The 26,580-nt window shown below is 33.6% G+C and overlaps 1 protein-coding gene across 1 annotated transcript in view; it reads left to right on the top strand.

Annotated features, from left to right (window-relative positions):
- The window catches only part of LOC100543356 (cadherin-7), an 80,268-nt gene that overhangs the window by 40,434 nt on the left and 13,254 nt on the right, over window positions 1–26,580 (top strand). The window contains exons 4-9 of the mRNA XM_085220719.1: window positions 3,270–3,389; window positions 6,103–6,270; window positions 7,548–7,735; window positions 17,832–18,085; window positions 22,323–22,459; window positions 24,363–24,484. Coding sequence (XP_085076845.1) covers window positions 3,270–3,389; window positions 6,103–6,270; window positions 7,548–7,735; window positions 17,832–18,085; window positions 22,323–22,459; window positions 24,363–24,484 — 989 coding nt within the window. The remainder of the gene's footprint in view (window positions 1–3,269; window positions 3,390–6,102; window positions 6,271–7,547; window positions 7,736–17,831; window positions 18,086–22,322; window positions 22,460–24,362; window positions 24,485–26,580) is intronic.

Here is a 26,580-nt window from a genome sequence, read left to right as displayed (position 1 = left end):
GAGAAAGACAGTTGTAGAGAAATCCACAGCTGAGAGGAAAATAAACTATTTTTCAGTGAATGGACCCTATTTATCTTTTTGGCTTGTATCAGATATGCAAACTCTGAGAAATATTTTAAGTTGAAGTTGTGAAGCTACAGGCTATAACAGTTTATTAATGAAAGTTCAAGGTAGGGTTGGTATCGTGTTTACACCTCAGCCCAGGGCTGCGAACAATGCTGCAGTAAATAAGATTTACTGGATCAGAGAGTTTGCTGAATGGAGAGGTTTGGTCCTGTATGTAGACTGCCAAATGGTACCTCTGAGTCTTAAGGTTGGACACTTCCATGATAGATGACCGCCTGTGTTGTAAGGTCAGGGAAAATGCCCAGAAGTAAAGAAGAATAAAATTTAATTGATGGAACATGAACTATCCTTTTGAAAAATGATTTTGTATTTGGAACTATGATGCAACTGATCATTTTTCCTCAACCCATAAATTTACTGACTATCAGTAGTACCCATACAGTTTTCTTGGTTACGCTTTCCTTAAAGAAAATGAAGATTTGAATTTAGGATCAGTCTATTAATAGAAAAATTAGGACGTCTCTGTTTTGCAATGATGATCCTCTGAAAGAATGCTTATTCTTCAAAAGATATCCTCTTCCTCTGGGAAAATCTGGAAATCTTTACTGTTGATCTTTCAGTTCATTATGTTTCTCTGCAACTGATTTTCCTCCATGTAGCTTTATTCACATAGTTGTGTTAGCCTGCATATTCTTTTAAAAAATATTTTGTGCAAAAATCTCCCACTAAACATAGAACTTCTGCAAATTCAAATTTTTAGAGTGAAAAGAGTAAAGAAATAATGATAACACTAGCTGTTTTAAAAAATCTTTCTCTTCTATGAGATTTGAGAAAAAGTAATTAGTGCAAAGGAAGTAGATAAGTATCATGATTTTCTAGCTGTTGATTACAGTCAATTAGGATGAGTGCAGAAAGATCTGGCATTAGAATTTCTGCCATTTTTTTTTTGTTGTTGTTTACTTGTTTGTTTTTGTTTCTAGAGGATATATGTGTTTGAATGGATACATCTTCAGTTTAAGAGAGAGCCAATTAGATTCCGATACTGGCTTTTGTGTGCCTCACAAATGGTAGAGTCTTTCAGTAGATTTTTACAGTAAACAAGTCCTTCTAAGCTTGCAGGATTTCCAAAATTTCTGTGTTGAGACTGCAGAGCCTGTAATTACTTTGATCTTGTATTGGTCTGAAGTTCTTGAAAGAGGCAAGAGCAAGGAGTAAATGCGTAACTGTCTGTGAGGTTTATAAGCACTTTTCCCTATATTTGCAGACATGGTAAGCTTCACTGGCAGGATTTAGACACTTTGCAAATGTGTTAAGCCTGGCTTTCTCAAAGAGTACAAGGTGTCAAATACTCATTATGATATCCTTCTACTCAAAAGCTTGGGAGACTGGAAAGTTTAAAATAGATCTCAGTGTGAAATTACATTGCAGAGCAATCTGTAAAATCAGTTTGATGTACTGAATCAAAACTCTTAGTTATTCGTGAACATAAAACTGATATATTTTAAGTCCTGTAACAAATAAATGATTTGAAGGATTAACTAACAGTTTTCTTTTTAAACTTCCCATCTATTTAATGTAAAATTTCAGGCAGAGAGTAACATTCTCTGTCCAAAAATATTATTGTCCACAAGAAAGAAAAATAGAACTTGAGATAGAATTGCAATCATAATACTTTGTCATTGTCAGGAAAAGAGGTTAGGCACGTGGGTTAGTTAGGTCATAACTTAAGTGAATAAATTTATCTTATGAAGGATGACTTTTGGTCAGAATTCATCCCAGCAGGTCTCATCCTTTGTTATCTGTACTATTTTATAAAGGGTCTCATTTATTCCTCTCTTTTTCCAAACCTTCAGCCTTGTCCCAAAATCCATTTACAATTCTCTACTTACCTGAGGACAGAAAAAATGAGGAAAATGGATGATGCACATACTATATAAGACATAAAAGATTTTTTCCCGAACTCTTCCTGAATATGTCCAAATAAAACAGATCAGGGTGCAACTTATATTAAATTCACCCTGGTCACTTGTTAGTACAGCTTCTTGTTGAAGAGTAATTTCTGTATTTGTTGCTCTCATATTCATGTGAAAAACTGCATTCACTTGGAAAATGATCGCTCTCTGTGACAAATACTGTTCTCTAATCTTTTGACTAAATCCTGTTTAACAGGGAATTTGATCCTCTGCTGAAGGGGGCATCTGCCAAATTGCTACAATATTAATTTGCAACTTAACCTCCAAATGGTTCCCTAAGGTGTTGAGTGGAAGGTCTCAATGTTCCAGACAATCTGCCAGTGAGAAATAACAATCCTTTCTGCCTATCAAGAGGTGGTGACCATGGCCAAGGCCCTGGCTCCCAAGTGTTGTCTTATTCTGCTCTCAGCATTCATCATGGAAGCAGTGCAGAAAAATAAAAAAATGGGAACTGAGAAGGAGAATACAACACATCGGAGGTGGATCTTGAACGAGATTCTCAGAAACATACACCTTTTGCTAAGCAGATAAACATTTTTTTCTTATTAATTCCTGTTAATATATAAACAGTTCTTTTAGATAAATTACATGGCAGATGATTACCACAAATGGTACTAAAACATTGCAGATACAGTATGAATAGTTTTTAAAGGAATTTAGTAGGAACTCTCAGATGTTTGTTGTCTGTCTTAGCTGAAATATAAACTCTTTAGCTTTTTCTTGTATATAACTGTAACTAATTTTGTAGGATAAAATTAATTTATATATAGGTGTCTAATATCAAAAGATATAATGCCTACATATGTGTTATATTTGAATCTCTAGCTGCTTATAATTTATAATTTTAATATGTTGACTTCAAAGGGAAGTCAATATTTAATACTTAGACATATTTCAGACATTGTCATTATTAAGAACGTTTTCATTTCTCTCACATATTCTCCACTAACTATACTCAGAAATAAAGAAGTGAACTACTGAGTGATATGGGTTTTATCACTGTGAGTCAAAGACTGGGAACATTTGGGAAGTCCAAATTCTATAATAACTGATACTACTGGTTTACAAATAGAACCTTATTTTGTAGACTGAATTACAGAAAAAAAGACCAGTTATGAAAAAGACACCTCACACTCCTCACACTGTTCCAGTTGTATGTTGGCACTGTATGTTGAATACAGTTTGGATCTGTGGATCTTATATGTACAATAGTTTCTTAAACATTTGCAGGTACCTCTGTTGTTCAAGTGACAGCCACTGATGCTGATGATCCTACTTATGGCAATAGTGCCCGAGTGGTTTACAGCATATTGCAAGGACAACCTTACTTTTCTGTGGAACCAAAGACAGGTAATTTTCTACAAATTCTCTTTACTGTAATGCTGAGAAAGTAGAAAAAGTGCATTAAAACATGCTAGGAACTTATTAGTGTAGTCTCTTGGTTAATTGAATACACTAGAGCTTTGTTGATCTTTTATATTTCTGAGCAGATTATAAAAGTTACACATCTGAGCTATGTGATAAGCTTACATTTTTGGAATGGAAACTTTTATCTCCTTGTCAGTCTTCTAGCTCGCTGATCTACTGTTTATTGCAGTATTTCTGAACAATAATAAACTGAAGATGCTGTGAATAGGTTTTATTTTCAGATTGTTCTGGAAATATACAAATATCACCTTCTTATGAGATTTCCTACAATATAGACTTATGCCATGATTGACTCTTCATTTTTCTTTTTAAAATAGAATTTTGTTGTGGAAAATATATCTTTTCTTCATCAATTTGAGCATTAAAGCATAGTGCTTCCCATTATCATTTGGCACACCATTTTACTGCTATTTTCAAAACATCTTTTTTTGAAGCATTTTTTTAATTATTATTTTCATAAATTTTGTGAATATTGCTAGCCACAAGAAAATGCAGTCTTTATTCCTCTGTTTTAACAAACATTGTCCTTCCTGATGTATATTTTGTTCAGTTTTGGAACCCTCACTACAAAAAGGACTTTGAGTTGCTCAAGCACATGTAGACAGAGCATCAAAGCTGGTAAAAAGACTAGAAAACATGACATATAAGGAACAACTGAGGGAATTGGGGCTGTTTTGTTTGGAGAACAAGAGGCTGAGGGGAGAACTCATCCATCTCTGTAACCAAATAAAAGAAAGTTGTAGCAAGGAAAGCATCAGTCCCTTTTCTCAGTGATAAGTCAGGTTACACCAGGGGAGATCTAGATTGGGTATCAGGAAGAATTTCCTCATGTAGAGGATGATCAAGCATTGGAATGGGCTGCCCAGGGAAGTGTTAGAGTCCCTGTCCCTGAGGTATTTAAGAGACTGTGATATTTAAGAAGTTGTGGCTATGTGAAATGTGGTTTACTGATGGGAATCAGTAGGTCAGGTTGGTAGCTCGACTTGGTGATCCTAAAGGATCTTTTCCAATACAAGTAATATGATTCTGTGGCTTGATGATTTTACAGTATCATTTCGCACAGCATTTAAAAAAAAAAAAATTCAATTTGCTTAATTTCAGTCTCCTACATGGAGAAAAATTATACTCTGTATTTCTCTGTATTTCAGAGATGGATAAGCCACAGCAGAAGAGAAACAGAATATTTACCCTATTTGTCATTTAAAAATCAACCAATGAAACAAAAAGAACTGCTGGGTAACAGACCTGAATCCTAATGTTATGACTAAAAGGTCACACTCTATTTAACAGCACCTAAACTTGCAGAAATAAGTAGTATCAAAATATTAACATATTTATACATTCATATGTTTATAACCTTCATATATTCATGAAAAGGTTAATCCTCTATAGGATTATATAGTATTTTCTTTTTCTCCAACAGGTATGATGTATAGTAGGCTTTTTTTGTCTCTCCTTTTTCTTTAAGAATTCTTTAAGAATTGAGACTGAAATGTTTTCATACATTTTCATTTTGATGTTGTACTCAAATTTCCTTTATGCATGGTAAGTAGCTCCCAAATGATTGGTTATCATTGCCTGGCAATTTAAATGTAGTAGAAAAACAAATGGGCTAGGTAAACTAATGTAGTGACAATAAACTTATGAAATTGTATGTTAATTGTGTTTTTAAAAGTCTTGTCAAATAGCTGAAATAATGCCAGAATATCTGTGAAGTAAATGTTTCAGCCCATGGCAAGTCCTGAATTCATAAGGGAAGAAAGAAATAAAACTGTGACTAAACATTCAGCAAATATCAGATGAAGAGTTATGTGCCCTAGTGTGCCTCTCCTTTATTTAGATTGCTGCTGACACTGAATGCTGTTGGAGTGTGTAGCTGCCTCTCTAGAAATCAGAGCTAGCAGTTCTACTATGCACCAGGCATGAAATATTCATAAAGTCATTATGTTTTGAAAAGCAATATTTATTTTCTGATATATATCAACAGAACTGAAAGAATGAAGCATGGAGCTTTCTTCAAGTTTACACTTCAAATCAAATAATTACAAATTGTATGCAGATTATCAAATGGATATTAAAAAAATACTTCAGATACTACAGTATTTCCTTTAATAAATCAAGACATCTTAATCACATTAATGTTTTCGAATATTTATTAAGCAAATATTTGGTGAAATAAAGTAATTTCATATATATGCAAAGTCTGGCATAATATTAATATTAATAAGTCTTAATGCGGTGAATGACTATTCAAAACACTGTGAAATAATTTTGAACTTGGAATCTTAAAAATGCATACAGGATATTCTGTTCTTAGCTGTAAGACAATGGGAAATCAAACACAGAAGAGTATACCTTCCAGGAAAGGAAGTGTCATGCAAGTAACTACAGTTCAAGGAGAAGTAAACATGGTCGTGGACCCAAAGAATGTACTACAAACTAAAACATGCTGGTTTTGGACTACTTAAAGTAAGCTTGTAGTATAGCAGTTTATTTCCTAGTAAAATACTGTGATATCAGAGTTGAAGTTATTTCCTCCCTTTTTGCAGTCATTGGTCTGCTGTTACCTTTTAGGGTCAAACTCAGTTTTCACATTAATGTTCTGCAACCATTGACATACCTTGTATTGCTGCAGGCATTATCAAAACTGCTCTTCCAAATATGGATAGAGAAGCCAAGGACCAATACCTTCTAGTTATTCAAGCAAAGGACATGGTTGGGCAAAATGGTGGATTATCAGGAACAACATCAGTAACTGTCACTCTGACTGACGTTAATGACAACCCACCCCGCTTCCCACGGCGTAAGTTACATGAATTGTAGCATTATTTCTAAACATTGCTATTTTCTTTACTTTTTATGTTATACCTAAGGAGAATAGAAGTACTTGGCTTCCTTATTAAATATTTTGAAAATCTCTCAGAGCAAGTTCTATTATTATTATTATTATTGTTGTCATTGTTGTTGTTATTATTATTATTGCTGCAGCTACTACAACTACTTTGGAAAAAAAATTTTTCTTTACCTATTTCAGATCAGTTGAAATGAAGTTATATAGAGCAGGTGCATTTATTGATGTACTTTACTTCTTCACTACAAATAAAAGGATGAAAAATAAACACCTTAAAACATTTCTATCTTTTGTCAGCTGGACTTCAGAATGAACAATTTCTTAACTTGACTGTTAGTCCTTAACCTTCCTTTGTCAATTCAGCAGGATTTCTCTAGTGCATGGAGTGTTTCCTAAGAAATTGTAGATCTGTAAAATCATCTTCCCTCAACGAACTGTCTCTAACCAAGGTGGATATCATCCCAGCCAAAGAAGGGAGTACACAGTTGTATTGTCATACCAGTTTATAAGTAACATTCTGTCTGGTATGATTTTTATTTTATTATTATTTTTTTAATTTACACTATCTTATAAAGTCCTCACAAAATTAAGTTAAAGTAATGGCGGAATATATTAACTCCACTCAACTCCAGTGATATAAACCAGACTTCCTGCCACTAATAATTTGAAATAATGATAGAATAACAGAAGTTGTTTTTGAAAGTGAAGATATTGCCTTTTGACTGCAGATATCTTTTTGACAGCGTATATATGGTTTTATACTTGAATGAAAATACTGGAATATTCAAGATTGCAGGTGATGACTTTACTTTTAAATAAATGATTGTATCTTTGTTTCTAGTCATATTAGGAGTGTAAACTCCCTAATCAAGACATAGATTTGTAATATGATAAGGCTTTGTACCAATTTTACTTGATATATTTACTTTATTTCCTATATTTGTGGAAAATAAGTAGTATTTTTTACCTTGGAAAATTGCAGACATTTGTATGACTAAGTGTTGAATAAAATTTATGCATCTTTGTCTTGGATTTCTCTCTTGTGGAAGAAAAAAAAAAAGATCCATCATAACGAAAAGCTAGAAAAGAAATTGAAAAAAAAATCATATTTTAAACTGAAATATATTTTCTGGTATCCTGAGTAAATATTCAGTTGCATGAATATAGATTACATTTTAGCTTACAGACTCAGAAATCTCTGAATTTATTATATTTTTTGAATTTCGCAGGATCATATCAGTATAATGTCCCAGAGTCCTTACCTGTGGCATCTGTAGTGGCCAGAATAAAAGCTGCCGATGCAGATGTGGGACCCAATGCTGAAATGGAGTATAAGATTGTAGATGGTGATGGTTTGGGAGTATTCAAAATTTCTGTAGACAAAGACACCCAGGAGGGAATCATCACAATTCAGAAGGTAAGTCTGAATTTTCTGACTGATTAAGTTTGAATCTGGGCAAGATAAGGGAAGGAAATGTGAAGGTATGTGTGAAAATTGTTGTGATTTTTTTTGTTGCTTTTTTTGTTTGCTTGTTTGTTTTATTGGGGTTTATGTTCGTTTGTTTCTTTGTTTTTAAAAATTCTCCAGCAGAAATAGAAATCTCAAATTTTCTCTCATTTGTTTTTGTGTTAAAGAAAAATGTATTTCTTACAATAGAAATGTAAGCTCAGAATCCAAAATGAATCCAAAGCATAACTTTACAAAACAAATATTCCCTTTGATTAATCATGTTCTATCCAGGAGATATACAGTATTATCAATAAAATTATTTATTGGTAAGACTAGCTGTTTTGTAAGAAAATATTTTATTTTCTATATTATTCCCCAGCCCCAAAATATTAAAACAAATATTTTTCTTTTAGCTTTCTATACATGCAGCTAAGTGACTAACAATTTAAAAAGAAAAACCATATTTACATAAAAATATTAAAACTCAGCTTTTTTGCATTTCTGCAACACATTTTAAATGGTATCCTTTTTAAAAATAAATGTGGACTGAAATATTTTGGCAGAAAATTTTAGTTTTGAGGAGAATGGTAAAACAAAGAAAGAAAATCTTGTACATAAGAGCATGTTGTGAATATTTGTCACTGGCAACACTAAAAGTACATGGCCTATCTCTCCTAAGTTATTTAATATCCTGTAAAATGTAAGACTGATTTAGTATTTTAGAATTAGTATATTCCTGAACAAGCACCAATAGTTTGTTTGATTATTTGGATAATTTTTCTTACAGAGGTACTCTTTAGACTTTGCAAATTTCATGCACAAATTTTCATTATTTTTTTTTCCTTCCAATGTACCAATGTCTTTCTAAAGTAATATAAAATTTTAGTACCATATCTTCTTTGAAATAAGTTAATACTACATGATGTGGCAAAATAATGGGCTAATTCTCTGATGCCCTGAACACCAGCTGAGAGCTGGTAAGCATCTATAGATGTCAGTGAAAATGCGGGACATTCAGCAATTTTGAAAAGCTCTAATAAATGTAATATAAACCTTTTTTTTTTTTTTTTCAAGGGAAAAGCAATTGTCTGAGTCTTCTTGCAAACTGCTAATTCCTTCTTAGCACATTTGAAATACAAGTGATGAAAAATTAATCCATTCTTTGTACAACAGCCAAATTCTGTGTGGATACTTCAACTTGTTCATTTCAAGATTTTTGCAGAAAGATCTGGAAGTGTTATGGACACCCTAGAGGGAGGGTGTTTATCAGTATCACAGAAAGCAACGCAGACAGTTGGGATTGTCAACAGACTAATTTGGGAGCTTATAAAAACATTTTAATTTTCACTCTATACTTGTAGTCACAATGCTTTTTCTGGGACTCTCTTAATTCTAGTGCACCAATAATTGTCCAGCAGAAAAATAATTGTCATTTATTATTTCTATAATCACTTTCATTAGGGAACTGAAGTGATTGTTTCAGTACTGGCTATTTGTGAAAAGAATCTCCCTATGAAATGGCTACTTGACTGCAATTTTTGATCCAAAGAAATGCTCCGGTTTTGCAAATAATTTTTAAACCTAATAAATACTGCTGTAATAACAAAATACTTCAGATTTTTTTTCTTTGCAACATTACAAATTTTCTCTCATTCTCCTACCATTATTAAATACATTACCCCTGTTGTATTCAAACATAAATCCTCATGCTGAAGGGGATCTCCCAAATCTCTAGATGCTATTAGGTCTCAATTTGGATTCTAGGGAACTTAAATACCTTGCTCAAAGATGAAAGATCTTTCCTATTAACCTTGTAAATAGTACAGAGAGTTGACTGCAAGGGAAGAAAGAAGTGAGGAGTCCAAACACAGTAGCCACAAAAAACTGCAGCTTCTCCTCTTGAGGGCAGGCACATGGAATACCGTTAATGAGTGTTCTTAGGTTAAATGGGCTTCAGCTACAGAGGCTACCCTGACAGGGCCCCACAGAGTAAAGCAGTCATGATCCTGCATGATGATGTGAGCTTTTTAGTAAGGAATGAGGGAAGAAACCATAGCATGATAACTATCTAAACATTTTACTACCTGGCACATGAAGTTCCGAACACCTCTGAGAGCCACCTGTTCTTTCATTTTCATACCCCTGAATTCAGCTGAGACACTGAGAAATAGCTCAGCCTCCAAATGTGTGCCCATCATTTTAAACTTGTTCATATTTATATGCTTAGATAATAGTTTCTCATTCATATCAAGCAGAAAGACTTCTGAAAAGGTATACTTGGATTCTAAAAGCAAATATGCTCTTTAACTTTGAATACTTTTGCTGCAATCACACATACAAAGGCCACACATCCAAAACACAGTAAGTGTGACTGAGCATACAAAGGCAATACTCCATCCACTTTAGTGCTGGGTGTTGTGGAGGATGTTTGGCAATTGTTTATTAGAGTTTCACACAGAAGCTGAAGATTTTATGTTCTGTTCCTAGAAAGATAACCATTTTGAAACTATTTGAAAAGTTGACTCTCACACTACAAATTAAGTTTTTATTTTAAAATGTGAGGAAAAAAAAAAAAGCTTTTGTTAAAAAATATGTTAAGATTTAAGAATTCAGTGAGAAAATTGAGATTCTTTGTACTCCGATTGCATAAAATATTAAATGAAAAATTCCCAAGGATCAGCAAAAACTGCAATGTATGCATTTATGTATAGAAGGTCAGAAAAATTCAACAAGTTTGGAAAAGACAGCTATCAAGGACAGAGATAATATAAAAGATCAAATATCTAAGAATTTCCCAAAATTACTTGTCTGTAATGGCTTGACTAATTTGACTAATTTAACTAATTATTGACTATAAGTTTTTGGTGTGAAGGTTGGGAAAGTTTATGAATGCAGTTTGAATAGGTTTGTCTATTTATTCATTCATATGCATTTGCATACATTTTTTTCTCTGTACCTCAAGGACTCGGAGACTAAAATACCAAAAGACAGGAAAAACAAGCATACATGTTTTTATTCTAACACTGATATTCATTGAAATATGTATTTTATTCTGCTTTCATAAAAAAAAAAAAGTATTTAACAATTTTACTTGTGTTAATGGCACTAAATATATAATGTCTAACTTCCACAGCAATACATAACAAAATTCATTAATTGACTTCACATGCAAATAATTTATCTAATATATATCTAGGAAGGCATATAAAGTATAATAATACATAATATTGATAAAAATAATATATAAACAAAAGCTTCGGACTTGTCAAATGAAACATAAGCTCCTAATTTACTTTTCTTCTGTACAGAGCAATCTAAATATATCACCTGCTCACATTCCATGCTAGAGTTCTGATGTTGCAAATAATGCAACAGCTTGGTTATTCTCTAGCTCCAAATTATTTCTTCCTCTTCAACCCCCAACTCAGTACACACGTGCACACTTTAGTGAATTCCTAAGTAAAACTCAGTCAGGTGCCTAAATTACCATAAAAGAGGATTTAGAAGAACATCAATATTAGATGATTTTTTAGAAAAAAAATCTCACACAGCTTCTGAAATGGAACTGGATATTTATATTCTACAAAAGTATTTGAAAATTTTATCCTCGTTTACAATGTGACTCAATTTTCCGTCTGTAAAGTAGGATTAATTCCTTCCTATGATTTCATTTGTAATTCCCATTCTGCTATAAATACTCTGTAAGGATGCCGATCTTTTGCATGTGAATAGTATATCATTCCACAGTCATGAGAGTTTTTGAAAGGAATTTTTCAGCAGATATTATTTTTTTTTAATGGGTTTGATTGGTCTCTACAGTAACACACTTAGAACTGAAAAAACATTTACGGAAATGAATAATGTAACAAATTTTATAGTGTCCTTGTAAAACTATGTTTATACAAGTTCAAAATTAATTCATGTTGACTGTTTAAAGAATCCTGTTCATAAGAGAAATAAAGGGAATTTTGGCTTCATTTCTCAGCAAATTAATATACAGACCATATAGAACTTCCAAAGCTTTACTCCTAAAAATAGAGTACTGAGAGTCGCATCATATACGAATGGTTTGAACTTTATTCACAAACTTGCAGGCTACGGTTAGTCTTCAGTAATAATAATAGCTGAGTTGCAAAATGTCTTAAGATAAAATCTGATATACAATATGCACACTCCAACACCTGTATCAGTTACTTAGTGCTTCAAGTATGATAATGGTAACTTAAAAGTATAAAAGGCTGCATGGTAGTTTTTTATTATATCTATCACGTGGAACTTTTTGGAAGGATATGATATCTGATTCAAGCTGTTTGAAGCCTGTGGGAAATTTTATTGAAAAAAGTCTGAAGGCGCTGTTGAGAGTTGTCTTGTCTTGTAGCAAATGACAAGCATAAAGATTTCACACTATATTGTTATTGCTCATTTGTCTTCATTTCTTCCCCAAATACACGACTCCACTACCACTATCACCAAACCATTTGAATGTAGTATAGAAAAATGTGAAAATAAGTTTTGCAAGTACTTTCTCATAGAAATTGGCTGCTAAGATATTATTCTAAAATCTGACATTATTTTAAGAGTAATAATGGCAATTATAAAAATGGGGATTTTATGTGTAAGCCTTTGACTGAAAAGCTATCTTTCTGTTAGTGTTAACATTTCTCTTTTTTTTTTCCAGCTAAAAATTTGCTTTCAATTCCATATCAGAGTTTACAGTGTAAGAACTTGAGCCTACCATGGATCCTTTGAGAGATAATGTGCATTTGTTTGATGTACTGCGGCTTTCAATATAAAACCTCAACTAGACTTAAAAATGGGATTTTCACCTCTGTAAAGTACATTATTAAAAAGTTACCATACAGTAAAAAATGAACATTACAAAAATAGGTTTCCTGTGAAGATAACTTCTTATCCAGTCTCTGAAATATAGATGACTTGTTTTGTAATTTCCTTCACATAGGAAAGAATTCTTATCTTTTTGAAGAAAAAGACAGACAGAAAGAAAGTAAACACAAGAACACAAAGCCTGCAATTGAGAGAAAGATAAATGGTCCTGCACGGGACCTAATCAGATAACATTAATGCACAGATATTAATGAAGCTGTCAGGATCTAGTCAGAGTACTGAAGAACTGATGTATATATACATCGTCCTTTCAGCCTTCCACTATGGTGATGTAGTGATTTGTAAGCTGCTGACTTGGTACTCCATTACTGGAATCTATGCTTTTGTTTTAAAAGGAAATTATAACAATGTAGTCCACAGGCTAGTTGAAAATTGCTTACTAAACAAAAAGCATTAGTAATAACTAGATAAGAGAAAGGAAAAAAATGAAGAACTTCTCAATTCATATCATCAGTCTTTTAGTCTGTAGTACATAATATCTTCATTGTATTGTGCATGAAAGATTTCCTTCAGATCAAGAAAGTTTGCACACTCACCGTGTCTTAGAAATTTTGTTTATTTTCCGAAACTAGAATATGCATCAAAGCTTGGTACTTTTGTATGAATCATAGAATCTGAGATTTGTATCTTACTGGAGTAGACTGAGGATGATGACTTCAGATTTATGGTCATTGTCACATCCCACAGGAAAAACTACTGTAAATAAATTCTACTGTAAAGAACTAAGGAGAAAATGATAGTGTTGTGATTTATAACCCTATATCATGTGGTGACGTAATCTTGCCCTTACATTCTCTACCTCTTCTAAGCAGCAATGGTTTCATATCACAGATATACATATAAGTACATCAGATTTTTTTTTCTTTGTTTGTTTTCCACTAACAAAGAACTTTTACAACTTTCATAAACTTTCAGCAGCTTTAGGTACCAGATATAAGGGAATTCAAGGGTAGGATTCATATTACTGAAAGCAGATGTTTATATTGAGATTCAATTCTACTGGCTGGTAAAAAACAGATAGTAAGTAGATCAGGTGATTTATTCCCTAGAAGGACTTCTGCTCACAGTAAGCAACATATAATTTTCTCAGATTTATATGACTAATTTAGAGAAGGTAAAAATTGCCCTATGTAAGCAGATGTGTTAAACATAAACATCATTCATTTTTCATCTTTTCTACTGAATGTATTCTCCTTATTCTCTACTAATGCAAGATTCCACTCAAATATATGAAACATAATGGTTTAAATGGACATGTCAAACTTATGTTAAATATCCACATGGAAAACAAATGATTTTATGATTTTTAATTAAAAACTAAATATCTAATCTAGTCTTTTGAAATCAATACAGAAACATAAGGACATGTGCAAAATTTTCATTTAAATAATTTCTTCATAATTGTGCTTAGTTTAAAAAAATTATACTCTATACATACTTTGTATCAAATTCAATTTTTTCATCATATTTTTTCCTTAAATAATAGTGATGTTGACATTAATATGTCATGAGAAGCTGTTTTGTCTCCATCTTCATTAATTCCACATGTTTGATTAAGTATTGTAATTGAAACTGACAGATTTTAACAGATATCAGTGATTAATGGAAACAAGTTAGCCTTTCCTTCTATAGTGTTTGCAACTTCAAAGTCAAAATAGTAACTTGAAAATCTAACAATCCCCAAGATAGGAAAATTTTTGTGATACTATTGTGTTGAATCTTGGAGTCACAAGATATGTGGTGTATGTAGGAATATTTAAGTGGAAAAACCACTACCACTACTTATTTTGCCTTTTAACTTGCCACTCAGTGGATAGTCCTTCGTTTTTTGGTTTTCTGGTTTGTTTATTTGTTTGTTTGTTTGTTTGTTCTTTTGTTTTTGTTTTCTTTTTAACAGAAGTTATCAACAATAAGTCCTCCTTTTTATTCAACAGAAAATGTGCTGAAATTTTAGGTGTCACGACAAAGTTTCATCTTTTCTATAGTATTAATCAGTTATATAGGGCTACTCAAAACATCATGGGAAGATTAAGAATAGAAGATATGCAGTAGTACATATCAATATAAGTTGAATAGAAAAATAAGCAGTATAAAGAGTACAGTATAAACTGGGCTAATCACTTGTATGTCTATGAAAATTAAGTTGCCACAGAATTTTCTGTCTGCCATGTCAGAGAGAGTCATAGAATCATAGAATATCCCTAACTGGGAATCAACAAGGCCAGATTTTGGCTCTACTCAAGTCCACCCCAAAATCAAACCCTATGTCTGAGGGCAGCACCGAAACACTTCTTGAACTCTGGCAGCTTGGGACCATGACCACTGCCCTGGGCAGCCTGTTCCACACCCAACACCTTCAGGTGCAGAACCTTTCCCCTCCTCTGTCACAGCTCCATGCCATTCCCTCAGATCTTGTCTCTGTCACCAGAGAGCAAAGCTCAGCACTGCTCCTCACTTCTCTCATAAGAAGCTGTGGGCCTCCCTTCAACCTCCTCTCAGCCTCTTCTACTCTGGACTTAAAAACCAAGGGACCTTGGCCACTCTTCGTACATCTTGCCCTCTGGGCCCTTCACTGTCTCTTCAGCCCTCCTTTGGACACTCTCCAATAGTTTTAAACCCTTCTTATACTGTGGCACCCAAACTGCATACAGTGCTTGATGTGAGGCTACAAAGCACAGAGCAGAGCAGGACAATCCCTCACCTCACCTGGTGGAAGTGCTGGGCCTAATGCACTCCAGGGTATAATTGCAACTTTTGGCCAACAGGGCACAGACTCACGTACAACATGCATACTCATTTGAACACCTACACAAACTGTCAGCCTAATGTAACCCCTTTTAAACCCTAATTTACTATAATCCCTTGAGACTCACCCATCAGCCACTTAATCAGTTTCCAAAACTGAATTCTGAATTGAATGGAAATATATAATTTGTTAAAAAATTCTGCTTTTTTATTCACCAAATATCAGACTTTTTTCAATGAAACCCTTCAGGTCATAATTTCTGTAGTCCATACAACACCGTTACAGGAAAAAAAAAAATTAATATATTTCCACGTGTGTCTGTCTTCTCTCTAACCTTGCTGTTCATCTGGCAATATCATTTGCATTGTTTTCTGAGAGATTTTTCATCTTAACATAGAATCATAGAATGGCTTGAGTTGGAAGGGATCTGAAAGCCATTCAGTCCCAAGCCGCTGCTGCGGGCAGGGCAGCTACCCACTAGATCAGGCTGCCCTGGTCCCAGTCCAACTTGGACTTGAATACCTTCAGAAACGGGGCATCCGCAACTTCTCCAGGCAGCCTGTGCCAGTGCCTACATCACATTATATTAGCATTATGGCTGTGAGGTGTGTTCCATGACTCATATTTTGAAATTTGAAATATAAAGCCAAAAGATTCAAAACAATGTCAGTAGCAATACATACTGACCAGTATCCAATTGTATCAACTGTATTGGCCAGTATTCAGATTGCCCTTCTTTTATGCCCTTCTTCTTTGCCCTTAACACTTTTTGGAGAACTGAATACTTAGTGCAGAAAGTGAGTGCTTACATGAAATGAAGATCATATACATTTCTTTTCAGAAAAGATTTTTGCTGCCACATGAAGTCTATAAAAGTTTCCAAGTGTGATGTGTTGCAATTTATTTTTCATTTCTAAATCCAGGCTGTTTACAGCTGTATTGTAATGCCAGCTTAATCGCAGACTTTAAGATGCTCATTTGGGATTTTATTTTACTGTAACTTGATGGAAAACTTAGACCCTCACATTTGTAGGTCAACAGATGTATATTTCACCTCTGTTACTCTTCTGAATGAGTACAGGAATATTTTGCAGATACTGTCATATTATTTTTCAGGCCCATTTCAGATATTTATGATTTGTTCAGGATCAGAGTTGTTGAAACCCTTTTTAAATCTGTTTTATGCACTTGGAAATCTAGTTTGAAAAGACAGTAGACTAATAAGACTCCAGTTTTGAAATGCTTGGGTCTTTTGTTTCTGTTCTTAATTTGGAATCGTAAAGAAATATTAAGCTAGGGAATTGCTGCAAGCTGATAGTCTAAGAATCTAGGTGCAAAGTAAATTCTTTTAATATTAATATGATGCTTTTCTTCAATAATTTCCTTCAGTGTCTGTGAGGTAAAGGATTATTTTTCTGAAACAATTTTTGTAATGGTATTGTTTTCTAGACCACATGTATCCCATGATGCTGGAGGATAATTTTGGAATTCTAATGTAGCATTAATTCCAAAGGAAACTCTAAATTAATTGAAGAAAATAAAAGTGGAATAAAAGTGGAAACAAATTATAAAGATTTTGTTTAATAAAGAAAACAAACAATCTTCAAGTTTCTTCTAAGTAAAAAGTCTTGTAGTATATACAATGCAGTTTGATAGATTCCTACATTATCTCTACAAATTTGTACAGAACTTCAATAAATAGTTGATAATTAATGTCAATGATATACAAAAACAAAAAATCAAAATAAGGGTTTTTTCAGTGAGATGTTTTCAGTAGTGAATAATATATTTATTTCTAATGTCTGGTTACTATGGCACAAGACATAAGACAAAAATAATTCATTCACAGCAATGAAATGATGAAGGAATATTTGATTCCCATTGAAGTCACAGAATGTTTTACTATTAACTCAGAGAAATCTTGTTTCGTTTACAAGGTAGAACAGATTTATCTTTCCCATTACATCATTGAGGAATATTCACTAGAATAAATTTTAGTGGAACTAAAGTGTGTTCTTGAAAAATCCTACGCATACTTTTCTACTACAAAACAAAGCATGGAAATATTCACAAATCTATTATCTCCCACTTTTTGTTTGTTTGTTTGTTACATTTAGCGAATTAAACATTTTTTAACAACACTAATGAAAAATTAACTTTAATATAATGAAAAATAACTTTAGTATCTTATGATTACCTCATTGTCATTTGAGTTATGTTTAATCAGACTGAGCAAGACACTGCAAACACAGTGCTTGGAGAAAGCTGAAAGAAGAGCCATACACTATGTTCTGTCAATCAAAAGTACTGTTTGGATAAAGATGGCAAAACTCAATTTTTACTTTTGGCTGTTGTGAGTTTTGCAGCAACGTTATGGGGTAATACAATTTTCAAATAATTTTTTCTGTATAGGAGTTGGATTTTGAAGCTAAAACAAGCTATACCCTGAGGATAGAAGCAGCCAATATACATGTTGATCCTCGCTTCCTAAGTCTGGGACCCTTCAGCGACATGACAACAGTGAAGATAATCGTAGAAGATGTTGATGAGCCACCTGTGTTTACTTCACGTTTATACTCCATGGTGGTGTCTGAAGCAGCGAAAATCGGCACTATCATTGGAACTGTTGCTGCCCATGATCCAGATGCCTCAAATAGTCCAGTCAGGTAATTAGAATTATAGAATGATATAATTACTTAGATTGGAAAAGACTAAAGATTATGCAGTCCAACCGTCAACCTGATATATTGATTCCCATCACTAAACCTCCTTAATGCTCCTTAGTGTCACGTCCACATATCTCTTAAATACCTCTTGGTTTCAGGACTTATCACTTCCGTGGGTAGCCGGTTCCAATGCTTGACCCCCCTCTCCGTGAAGAAGTTCTTTTTAACATCCAATTTAAATCACCTGTGATGTAACTTATAAGACTTCTTAACAGTATATTTATTTAGCCTTTGTTTTGATGCTGTTTTGTTTGTTTGATTGTTTTTGTAGTGGGAGATTATTTGCTTACATTGAAAGCAATATTTTTTTTCCTTGCAGAAGAAGACAAAGATACTGTGCATATTTTTAGTTTTATACACATGAATTGATAACATTTCAAAAAATAATATATTTAAGTCTCTGAAAGTCAGTAAGAAAAATAAATAAATAAATTAGCAAAGATATAAATTCAGGATTCCAAAACAAAAATAATCCTTGTTATATTACCTATATTATTTTATTTGTAAATTTAGGAAGAATGTGTTATAATCTGTAACAAATTATGTTGTGTTTTTTCAGTTACAGCCAAGATCTCTCTCTCTCTCTCTCTTTTCATTTTCTAATTGCATTACACAAGAATGCAGTAGCACTCAAACTCTTTTACATGGCAAAGCACAACTGAGAACTCACCAGAAAAATATATAGCAATAAACCGTTTATGTGAGACAAATGGATAGGGTAAGAATCCTGTACTTGTCAGGATGATTAATGGCAATAGTCTTCTGGCTTTCGTATGTTCTGCTACAGTTAAGTATCTTCAATTGAAATAGAAACATATATGAACAGTATAGACAGATGATGATCCTCAAGATCTTCTTCCTTTGTCTGGCATATGAAGAACTTGTAGATCTTCCATAATCTAATGTCAAAGAGCATAAGGAACCTAAATAAAAAAAATATATATTTTTTTTTAAAAAAAGAAACTTTGATTTTATATTTCACTATACCTGAGGGGGAAAAAAAATCTCAGAGGAAAAAACTAATCACTAATTAAAACACTAATAAGTTACTTATTGCTCCTCTTATGCATAGTAGTAGTATTGTCAAAGGAACATAGGAAGGATCTGTAGGGTAGTACTGTGACTCAGGAATTCTGAGGACATAAATAGCTGTAGCAGGAAGACAATAATGCAGTTGAAATTTAGTACTAAGTTTCTTTTGTTATTGTTTGTTTACGGCAGATTAGAAAACATCGCATTTGAATGTCATCTTTTTTGGTGATGCTAAATTTTTACTTTCATGTATAGAATATGACCTTGTGAAACTGATAACTCCATTATTTTTGAAGCAGGAATTCTAATTGTAAAAGTAATGCATATGTTTTACTCCTAGAGGTGATACAAGTGTTCTCTCTTTCATTACATATATTTGCAGCAGATTCAAAATAGCTGCTTCCTATCATGAATAAACAAGTCCTAGATGGATGAGTTGGCAGGGATTTACTTGTGAAATTTATCTGTGATGATCTTTCTCTGCTGTGGCAGTGTTTTCTGGCATGGATGTTAGCATGTAGTATATAATACAGTTTTGCAGAACTATGTAGAGAGGATTAAATCCAGTTCCATAAGTTAAGTCCATACTCTGTATGATTTTGTCTCCTGTGAAAATCTAAGGATGAATTTATTGGCCCTGTTAAATGATTTTTTGTTTTGTTGTGTGATTTTTTTTTTAACAATTCCATCATAAAAATTGTTATATCACCAGTTTAACTGACATCTAGAAGAATTCTTCTGTTTCAAAGCTGTTTGGAATTTGAAGGAGATGAAAATGAGTGTTTCTCAATATGCTTGTGAACTTGCTATATATGTTGTCAGATGCACTGACAAACTATATAGAGATATCCTGCATCTGTTCTGATGTAGATAAGAGACCAGACTCTCCTAAAACAAGAATTTGTTAAAGGGGATTAAAGCATAAAGCTTTTCATGATCAATTTCAAAAGTTTTATTTTTTAATCTGTAAATAAGCACTAATAATTCCAAATATTGGAATATGGATAGATTAAAAATTTTGACTTGTTACAATTTAGAAAAGGTTGCAAATAATGGATCAAATATGCTTAGAACTTTGACAATACAAAAAAAGGAAAGGAAAGGAAAAGGAAAAGGAAAAGGAAAAGGATAAGGAAAAGGAAAAGGAAAAGGAAAAGGAAGAGGAAGAGGAAGAGGAAGAGGAAGAGGAAGAGGAAGAGGAAAAGGAAAAATAGTTCGAAAATAAGAGTTTATTTCATATGGACCCAAGAATTATTGATGTTTGAACTAGATTAAATAAAGTGTTTAAAATTCCTACAGTTCAAAGACTTTCAAGTTCTAATGGCTGTAAGGAATTAAAGTGTTGAAAGTGTTTAAAATATTTTTTAGAATTTGAGTATGGGTACAATACTTGTAAACAATGGTTAAACAAAACTGCTTGGTTCCAATGTATAAAAAATATTTTTGATTCTTATTTCATAACAATCTGTCAATCTGTTGTCTAATTTATATAACGTTTCCTTCGGCTCTCACAATCTTTCCCTTCCTCCCTCTCCCTTCCTTCCTCCCTTCCTTCTTCTCTTCCTTCCTTTTAGTTTCTTTCTTTTATTGATTTTGTGCTTTTTCTTTATGTTTGTCTCTTTCTCATTTTTCTCTCTCCTCTTTTTTTCCCTCTCTCTCTCTTTCTCTCTCTCTCTTTCGCTCTTTTTACAATTTCTTACAATGTTGTAAGAAAGACCTTTGAATTTTCAATTTGCAGAGTAATAGTGTTAATAATTAGGAAACCTAAGGGCTGACAGGAGATTGAACCTGCCACAACTGACTGCTTTGCAGAGGTGCCAGAGACAGTCTTTAGGGAAAGCTTGACAGGAACAAAGCAGCTGAAGGGCACAGCTGATCAAATAAACAACAGTACTGGCATGAAAGAAAATAAAAATTCAGGTTGACTCTAAAAGGAAAAAAAAAAGTAGAGTGAAAAAGGGAGAGCCTCAATTCATGAAAACTTCTGTTATTGTATTTCTTAAAGTCTTTATCTCTTTCTCTTACTGTAAGATAATACAGAAAAGCAATCCTTAATGCATAACAGGTCTCTGTTAGAAAGATTTTGAAGCCAAAAGGGTTATATAGAACCCCGTAATACAACAGAGTAGAAGCTGGTGTATTTCAACACAGAACAAACATATCACGCCAAAATATCATTATGTCTGGGAAGTCCTGTTTTTGAACTATCATCCATAATTCTTTCCTTCCACACTGTTAAAAGGTTTTGATTAATGCTATATCAATAATCTAATCTGTTGTCAGTGTGACAGTAATTGTAATGAACACACTTGGTCTGACTCAGACATTTTAATTCATCTTGATCTAAATGACAGTGCAAGATTCTGACCTAATATTAAATCGAATGTCAAGAATATTCCAGCTGTAAATCTAATACTGCCTAATCAACTGTCTCTTTCTCTCAGAAAGGATATAAGCAAAACACCCACAGGCAATCTGACCTTTTCACTCATGCTGTTTTCTGTTTACTAAGAAGCTCATTTCCCCTTCCTAAAACAAGTTTTAAAACAAAAGATATGTTAAGCCAAAGAATATAGGGCATGAACTTAAGTTTGTCTAAAGACAGCAAAGTGCTGGGAGCTGACAGATGACATATGATCCCTTGATCTACTCTCCATCTTCTTTTTTATTTATTTATTTATTTATTTTATTTTTTTTGATCCCTGCCCCCGAACTCCCGAAGCTCTGCGTAGTTCTTTTGCTAGTAACAGAAAGATTTATGCTCAGACTGCAGGTCCTTGTGGGAGCAAAGCCTGGCTGATACATCTGTGTAGAAAACTTCCAACTCACTTTCTCTTTAGTTTGGGCTCAGGAGGATATTATTCCATGAGTAAGTGAATTTCTCCATTATGACAGAGAGGAAGAAAGAAGGAACTCCTACAACTTCACTTGAGATAACAGAGCCATGGTCATTCATTGACTAGCCTGAGTGGTCTTGCGTTTACTTACAGCTTTGCTTCTTTTAAAACCCTGGAGAAAATGGACAAAGCCAAGCTCAATATGGGGAAACAATGGAAACTCTGTCTTTCTAATGAGAAATCAATGAAACATTTTTACAAGCTATAATTGAACATAAATCAAAAGTTTTCTTTCATCCTTCACCTAGGTACTCAATAGATCGAAACACAGACCTCGAGAGGTATTTCAATATTGATGCCAACAGTGGAGTCATTACAACTGCCAAGTCTTTGGACAGGGAAACTAATGCTATTCATAACATTACAGTCTTGGCCATGGAGAGTCGTAAGTAACAATTAAAAGATTGTATTAACTGCTTATGTGCAAAACTTCAGGTTTAGTTGGGATCAGCTGCACCAAGTGAAAGTATTATAATGTTTAAAAACATGACAGACAAAATAGCTCTTCTCACTCAATGTAAAAGACACTTATGTGATAAAAAAACCCACAGATATACAACAGATTAAGCATTGTCTATTTGCTTTTCCACACTTTCTGTAGACTTTTAACATTAGACAAACAAGTACAAAGGAAAATGAAATTAGTATCAGAAATCTCACACTAAATACCATTAGACCAAAAGTAATATGGAGTAGATTATATCAATTAGCCCCTCTTAGTTGTGATACTCAGAACTCATTGCTGTTGGTCTACCACAGCACTCTTAGAAAGGGTGAAGAATATCTGAATACTTATGTGCCATCCTCAGTCTTAGGTAAGATATTAAAGGATATTTTGTACTTGATGTTTTTTTTTGAGTAATGAAAAAAGTGACGAAGAATCAAACTCTTTAAGTGCATACAAGAATTCTGTTAACAGAACCATTAAGTGTAAACCTGTTCAGCTCTGAATACATTCTATGAAAAACTATATATGCCTTAATATTTGAATAATTTCTTTATTTAAATGTAATTCTTATTACTAGTCTACTGGGCTACCTGGGTTGGCCTTGGGTGTTTGCTAACAGTCCATAACACTATGTCTCTGCTGTTCTTTCATCCTCACTCTCTTGCCCCACTCCCAATTCTTCACTGGTGTTTGCAGAGCTGTGTTTGCAGAGCTGTTTCTTACACATTTTCTTTCTCATTTCCCAGCTACTGTGCAGCATTTTGTATCTTTTCTTAAATATGTTATCACAGAAGTGCAACCAGTGTAACTCATTGGCTCAGTTTTGCCCCAAAGTAGGTCCCTTTTATATCAATAGAGGGGAAAATTGGTGTCAAAATTGCTCTATATTTCATACATGGAAAAAAAAGAAAGGAAAAAAAAAAAAAAAAAAAAAGACGTGATCTATGTTTGAATGTATTTCTTTAAAAATTTCTAATGTTTAATAAAATTTGTTTGTAATACACTAAAAAAGATAGATACATCTTTTAATGTTTGTACAGTTTTTTATTCTGTCCTGCCACATCACTAATAGAAAAAACAGTGGTAATATAGTAACAGTAATGTAGTCTCTCCAAGTCAGAAATTTTATGTAACAAAATAGGTACAATATACACAAATGTTCATTTTCCTTACTCTACCAACTATATACTATTTGAGATTCATCCACCAACAATCTACTGTTTGAGATTAAATGGTGACATTAGGTCTTGCACAAAATCACATTTTAGGTAGAAGTATACGTCAATGAATAACACTGTTGAAAGGTATAGTTCTGTATACACATTAAATACTTTGGGATTTGCTTGGAAATACAAATTCTACCTCCCCATTTGTTTGTTTATTTTTTGATTGTTTGTTTGATTTACATAGCTGAAAGAATTCTGTTTTTAACTTCTTAATTTGATTTTAACATAGATTACTTTCACCCATAATAACTGGGCTATTCCTGATATGAATAGTGCTGTTTTGTCTACTGTGTACCCTTGCTGATGGTTGTATTTACTATTATCCTTCCATATGATACAAATCATGCTCTGATTAATGAGTTAGATTTTCAAATTAGCCTTGAAAATAAAATCTTGATTTTATTGACACTATTGAAAAACACAGACATTTTAATTTGGTCCAGAAGATTAAGCTAAGATCTTTCCTTAGCTTTCTAAGAGGGTTTGTAATTGATTTGGCAAGCATATGCAAAACAACGCAAATGAAAAACATACTGACCCAAAGAAAATTCTCATGGAGTTCTACTTAATTAAATTGTTGCCTTTTTTTTTTTTTTTTTTTTTTTTTTTAATAGAGAATCCAGTACAGATTGGGAGAGGATATGTAGCCATAACTATCCTTGACATCAATGACAATGCCCCTGAGTTTGCCATGGAGTATGAGACAACTGTCTGTGAAAATGCTCAACCTGGCCAGGTATAGCTCTTGATACTTTTTAAGTTTATTTTTATCAGATAGGCAGTAATTTATTTTGAAAGCCTGTCAGCTTTAAGATAAAATAGAATCAACTTATGGCAGTAAAAATGATGCTTTGATGTGCAGCATAAGCTTATTTTCCTTCAGTCCTAAAATTTTCACCCTACCTAGTGGTAGAAAGGTGGACTGTTTGGTGGATAAGAAATTGGAAGTTCGCAGCCAAAATGTTGTGGTCAATGGCTCTATGCCTAGGTGAAGGCAAGTGATGACCGGTGTCCCTCATGGCTTAGTCTTTATGTTAGTCTTGGACTAGTACTCTTTAACATCTTTATCAGTGACACAGATGATGGGATTGAGTGCACCCTCAGCATTTTGCTGATGACATCAAACTGAGTGGTGTAGTTGATAAGGCAGTGGGACCTTGATAAACCCAAAAGGTAGGCCTCTGAGTTCAACAAAGCAAAGTGCAAAGTATTACACTTCGGTTGGGGTAATTCCAGATATGTATACACACTGGAATAAAAAGTCCCTGAGAATAGCCCTGTTGAGAAGGACATAGAGTTCCTGGTAGACGAAAAACTTAACATCAGCCAGTTGCAGCCTGGAAAGCCAACACTATTCTGGGCTGCATCAGAAGAGGGTTGGCCACAGAGTGAGGGAGGTAATTGTCCCTCTCTATTCTGCCCTCACGAGGCCCTATCTGGACATCTGGAGTACTGTCTGGTCTAGGGCCTCTAACACAAGAAGGATGTAAGGCATTTTTAGAGGATCCGGAGGAGGATCATGAACATGATCAGAGGGCTGGAGCACTTCTCCTATGAAGACAGGAGCTGGGCTTGTTCAGCCTGGAGAAGAGAAGGCTGCAGGGAGACGTCATTAAGGCCCTTCAGTATTTACAAGGAGATTATAAACAGGAGCGAAATCAACTTTTTACATGTCTTCATAGTGATAGGACAAGGAGGAATATTTTTAAACTAAGGGAGGAAAGATTTTGATTCAATGTCAGGGAAATTTTTCACTGAGAGGGTGGTGAGGTTTGGGAACAGTTTTCCCAGACTCTGTGGATGACCTGTCCCTGGAAGTGTTCAAGGCCAGGTTGGATGGGGCCCTGGGAAACATGAGCTAGTGCTTGATCTAATAGTTGGCATCCCTTCCTGCAGCAAGAGGGTTGGAACCTAATGATCTTTGAAGTCCCTTCCAACCCAAGACATTCCGTGATTCTATTATATGACCGAAGAGAAAAATGAAGATGTAAAAATGACATATTCTATGTAGTTTTGAAAGTTCTAATTTCCTTACAGCATAGCTAGCATATTTGGCTAAGCTCATTGTGTTTTAAATAATGTTAGGAATGATTACTTCTTCATAATTTTACTGGGAAATAGTCTCAACACTGACCCTGTTCGAAGGCAAAATTCCTGTCTTTCCTAAAATGAATATACACTTTTACTTTTCTTAGGAGGTATGGACCATAAGGTATGAATTTCAGAAGAGAGATACATTCCTAGCAAACTCTCTAGTGTTTTTAATTCCTAACATAACTTCCAAATAGTCCTTGATTCAGCTAACTTTATGAAATTCATCAAAGTCCTAGACTCTGATGCTGTTTATCCTTGTTTTCTGTCACATTTTAAATTTTACATTTTAATTCATAAGACATCTAATTCTCCTTTCCCTCTCCCAGAATACTAGTAGATGTCTCACTCACACATATCCCTCATACTCATTGGGATTTTTTACACTTTTGTGCCTTCTTCCAGAATATTTTCCTTACTGTGGCAGATGTTGTTTATTATACATCTCAAAAGTACAGCAAAATTTAAATTCTCAACAGAAAAAACCCTACATTTGTTAGCTCACATTCATGAGAAACATAGGAATAGATTAAGAATGTTCTATTGGCGCACCAGCTTCTCGTCCCTGTGGTCCAGTCAGAACTCTTGTGTCTTAGTATTTATTCCTTTAAGGATTGTAAGCAATATTAAAATCTTTTCTTAGAGAGAATTTTTCATTAAATTTTACAAAATAAAATTTAAAAAGTGAAAAAAGAAAAAAACTATTATTATACTTAGGATTTGCCATTTTCGTTTTCATAC

The sequence above is a fragment of the Meleagris gallopavo genome, chromosome 3 (assembly GCF_905368555.1).
Source record: "Meleagris gallopavo chromosome 3, MGAL_WU_HG_1.1, whole genome shotgun sequence".
Taxonomy (NCBI): Eukaryota; Metazoa; Chordata; class Aves; order Galliformes; family Phasianidae; genus Meleagris; species Meleagris gallopavo.
This window is presented reverse-complemented; position numbering and strand designations above follow the sequence as displayed.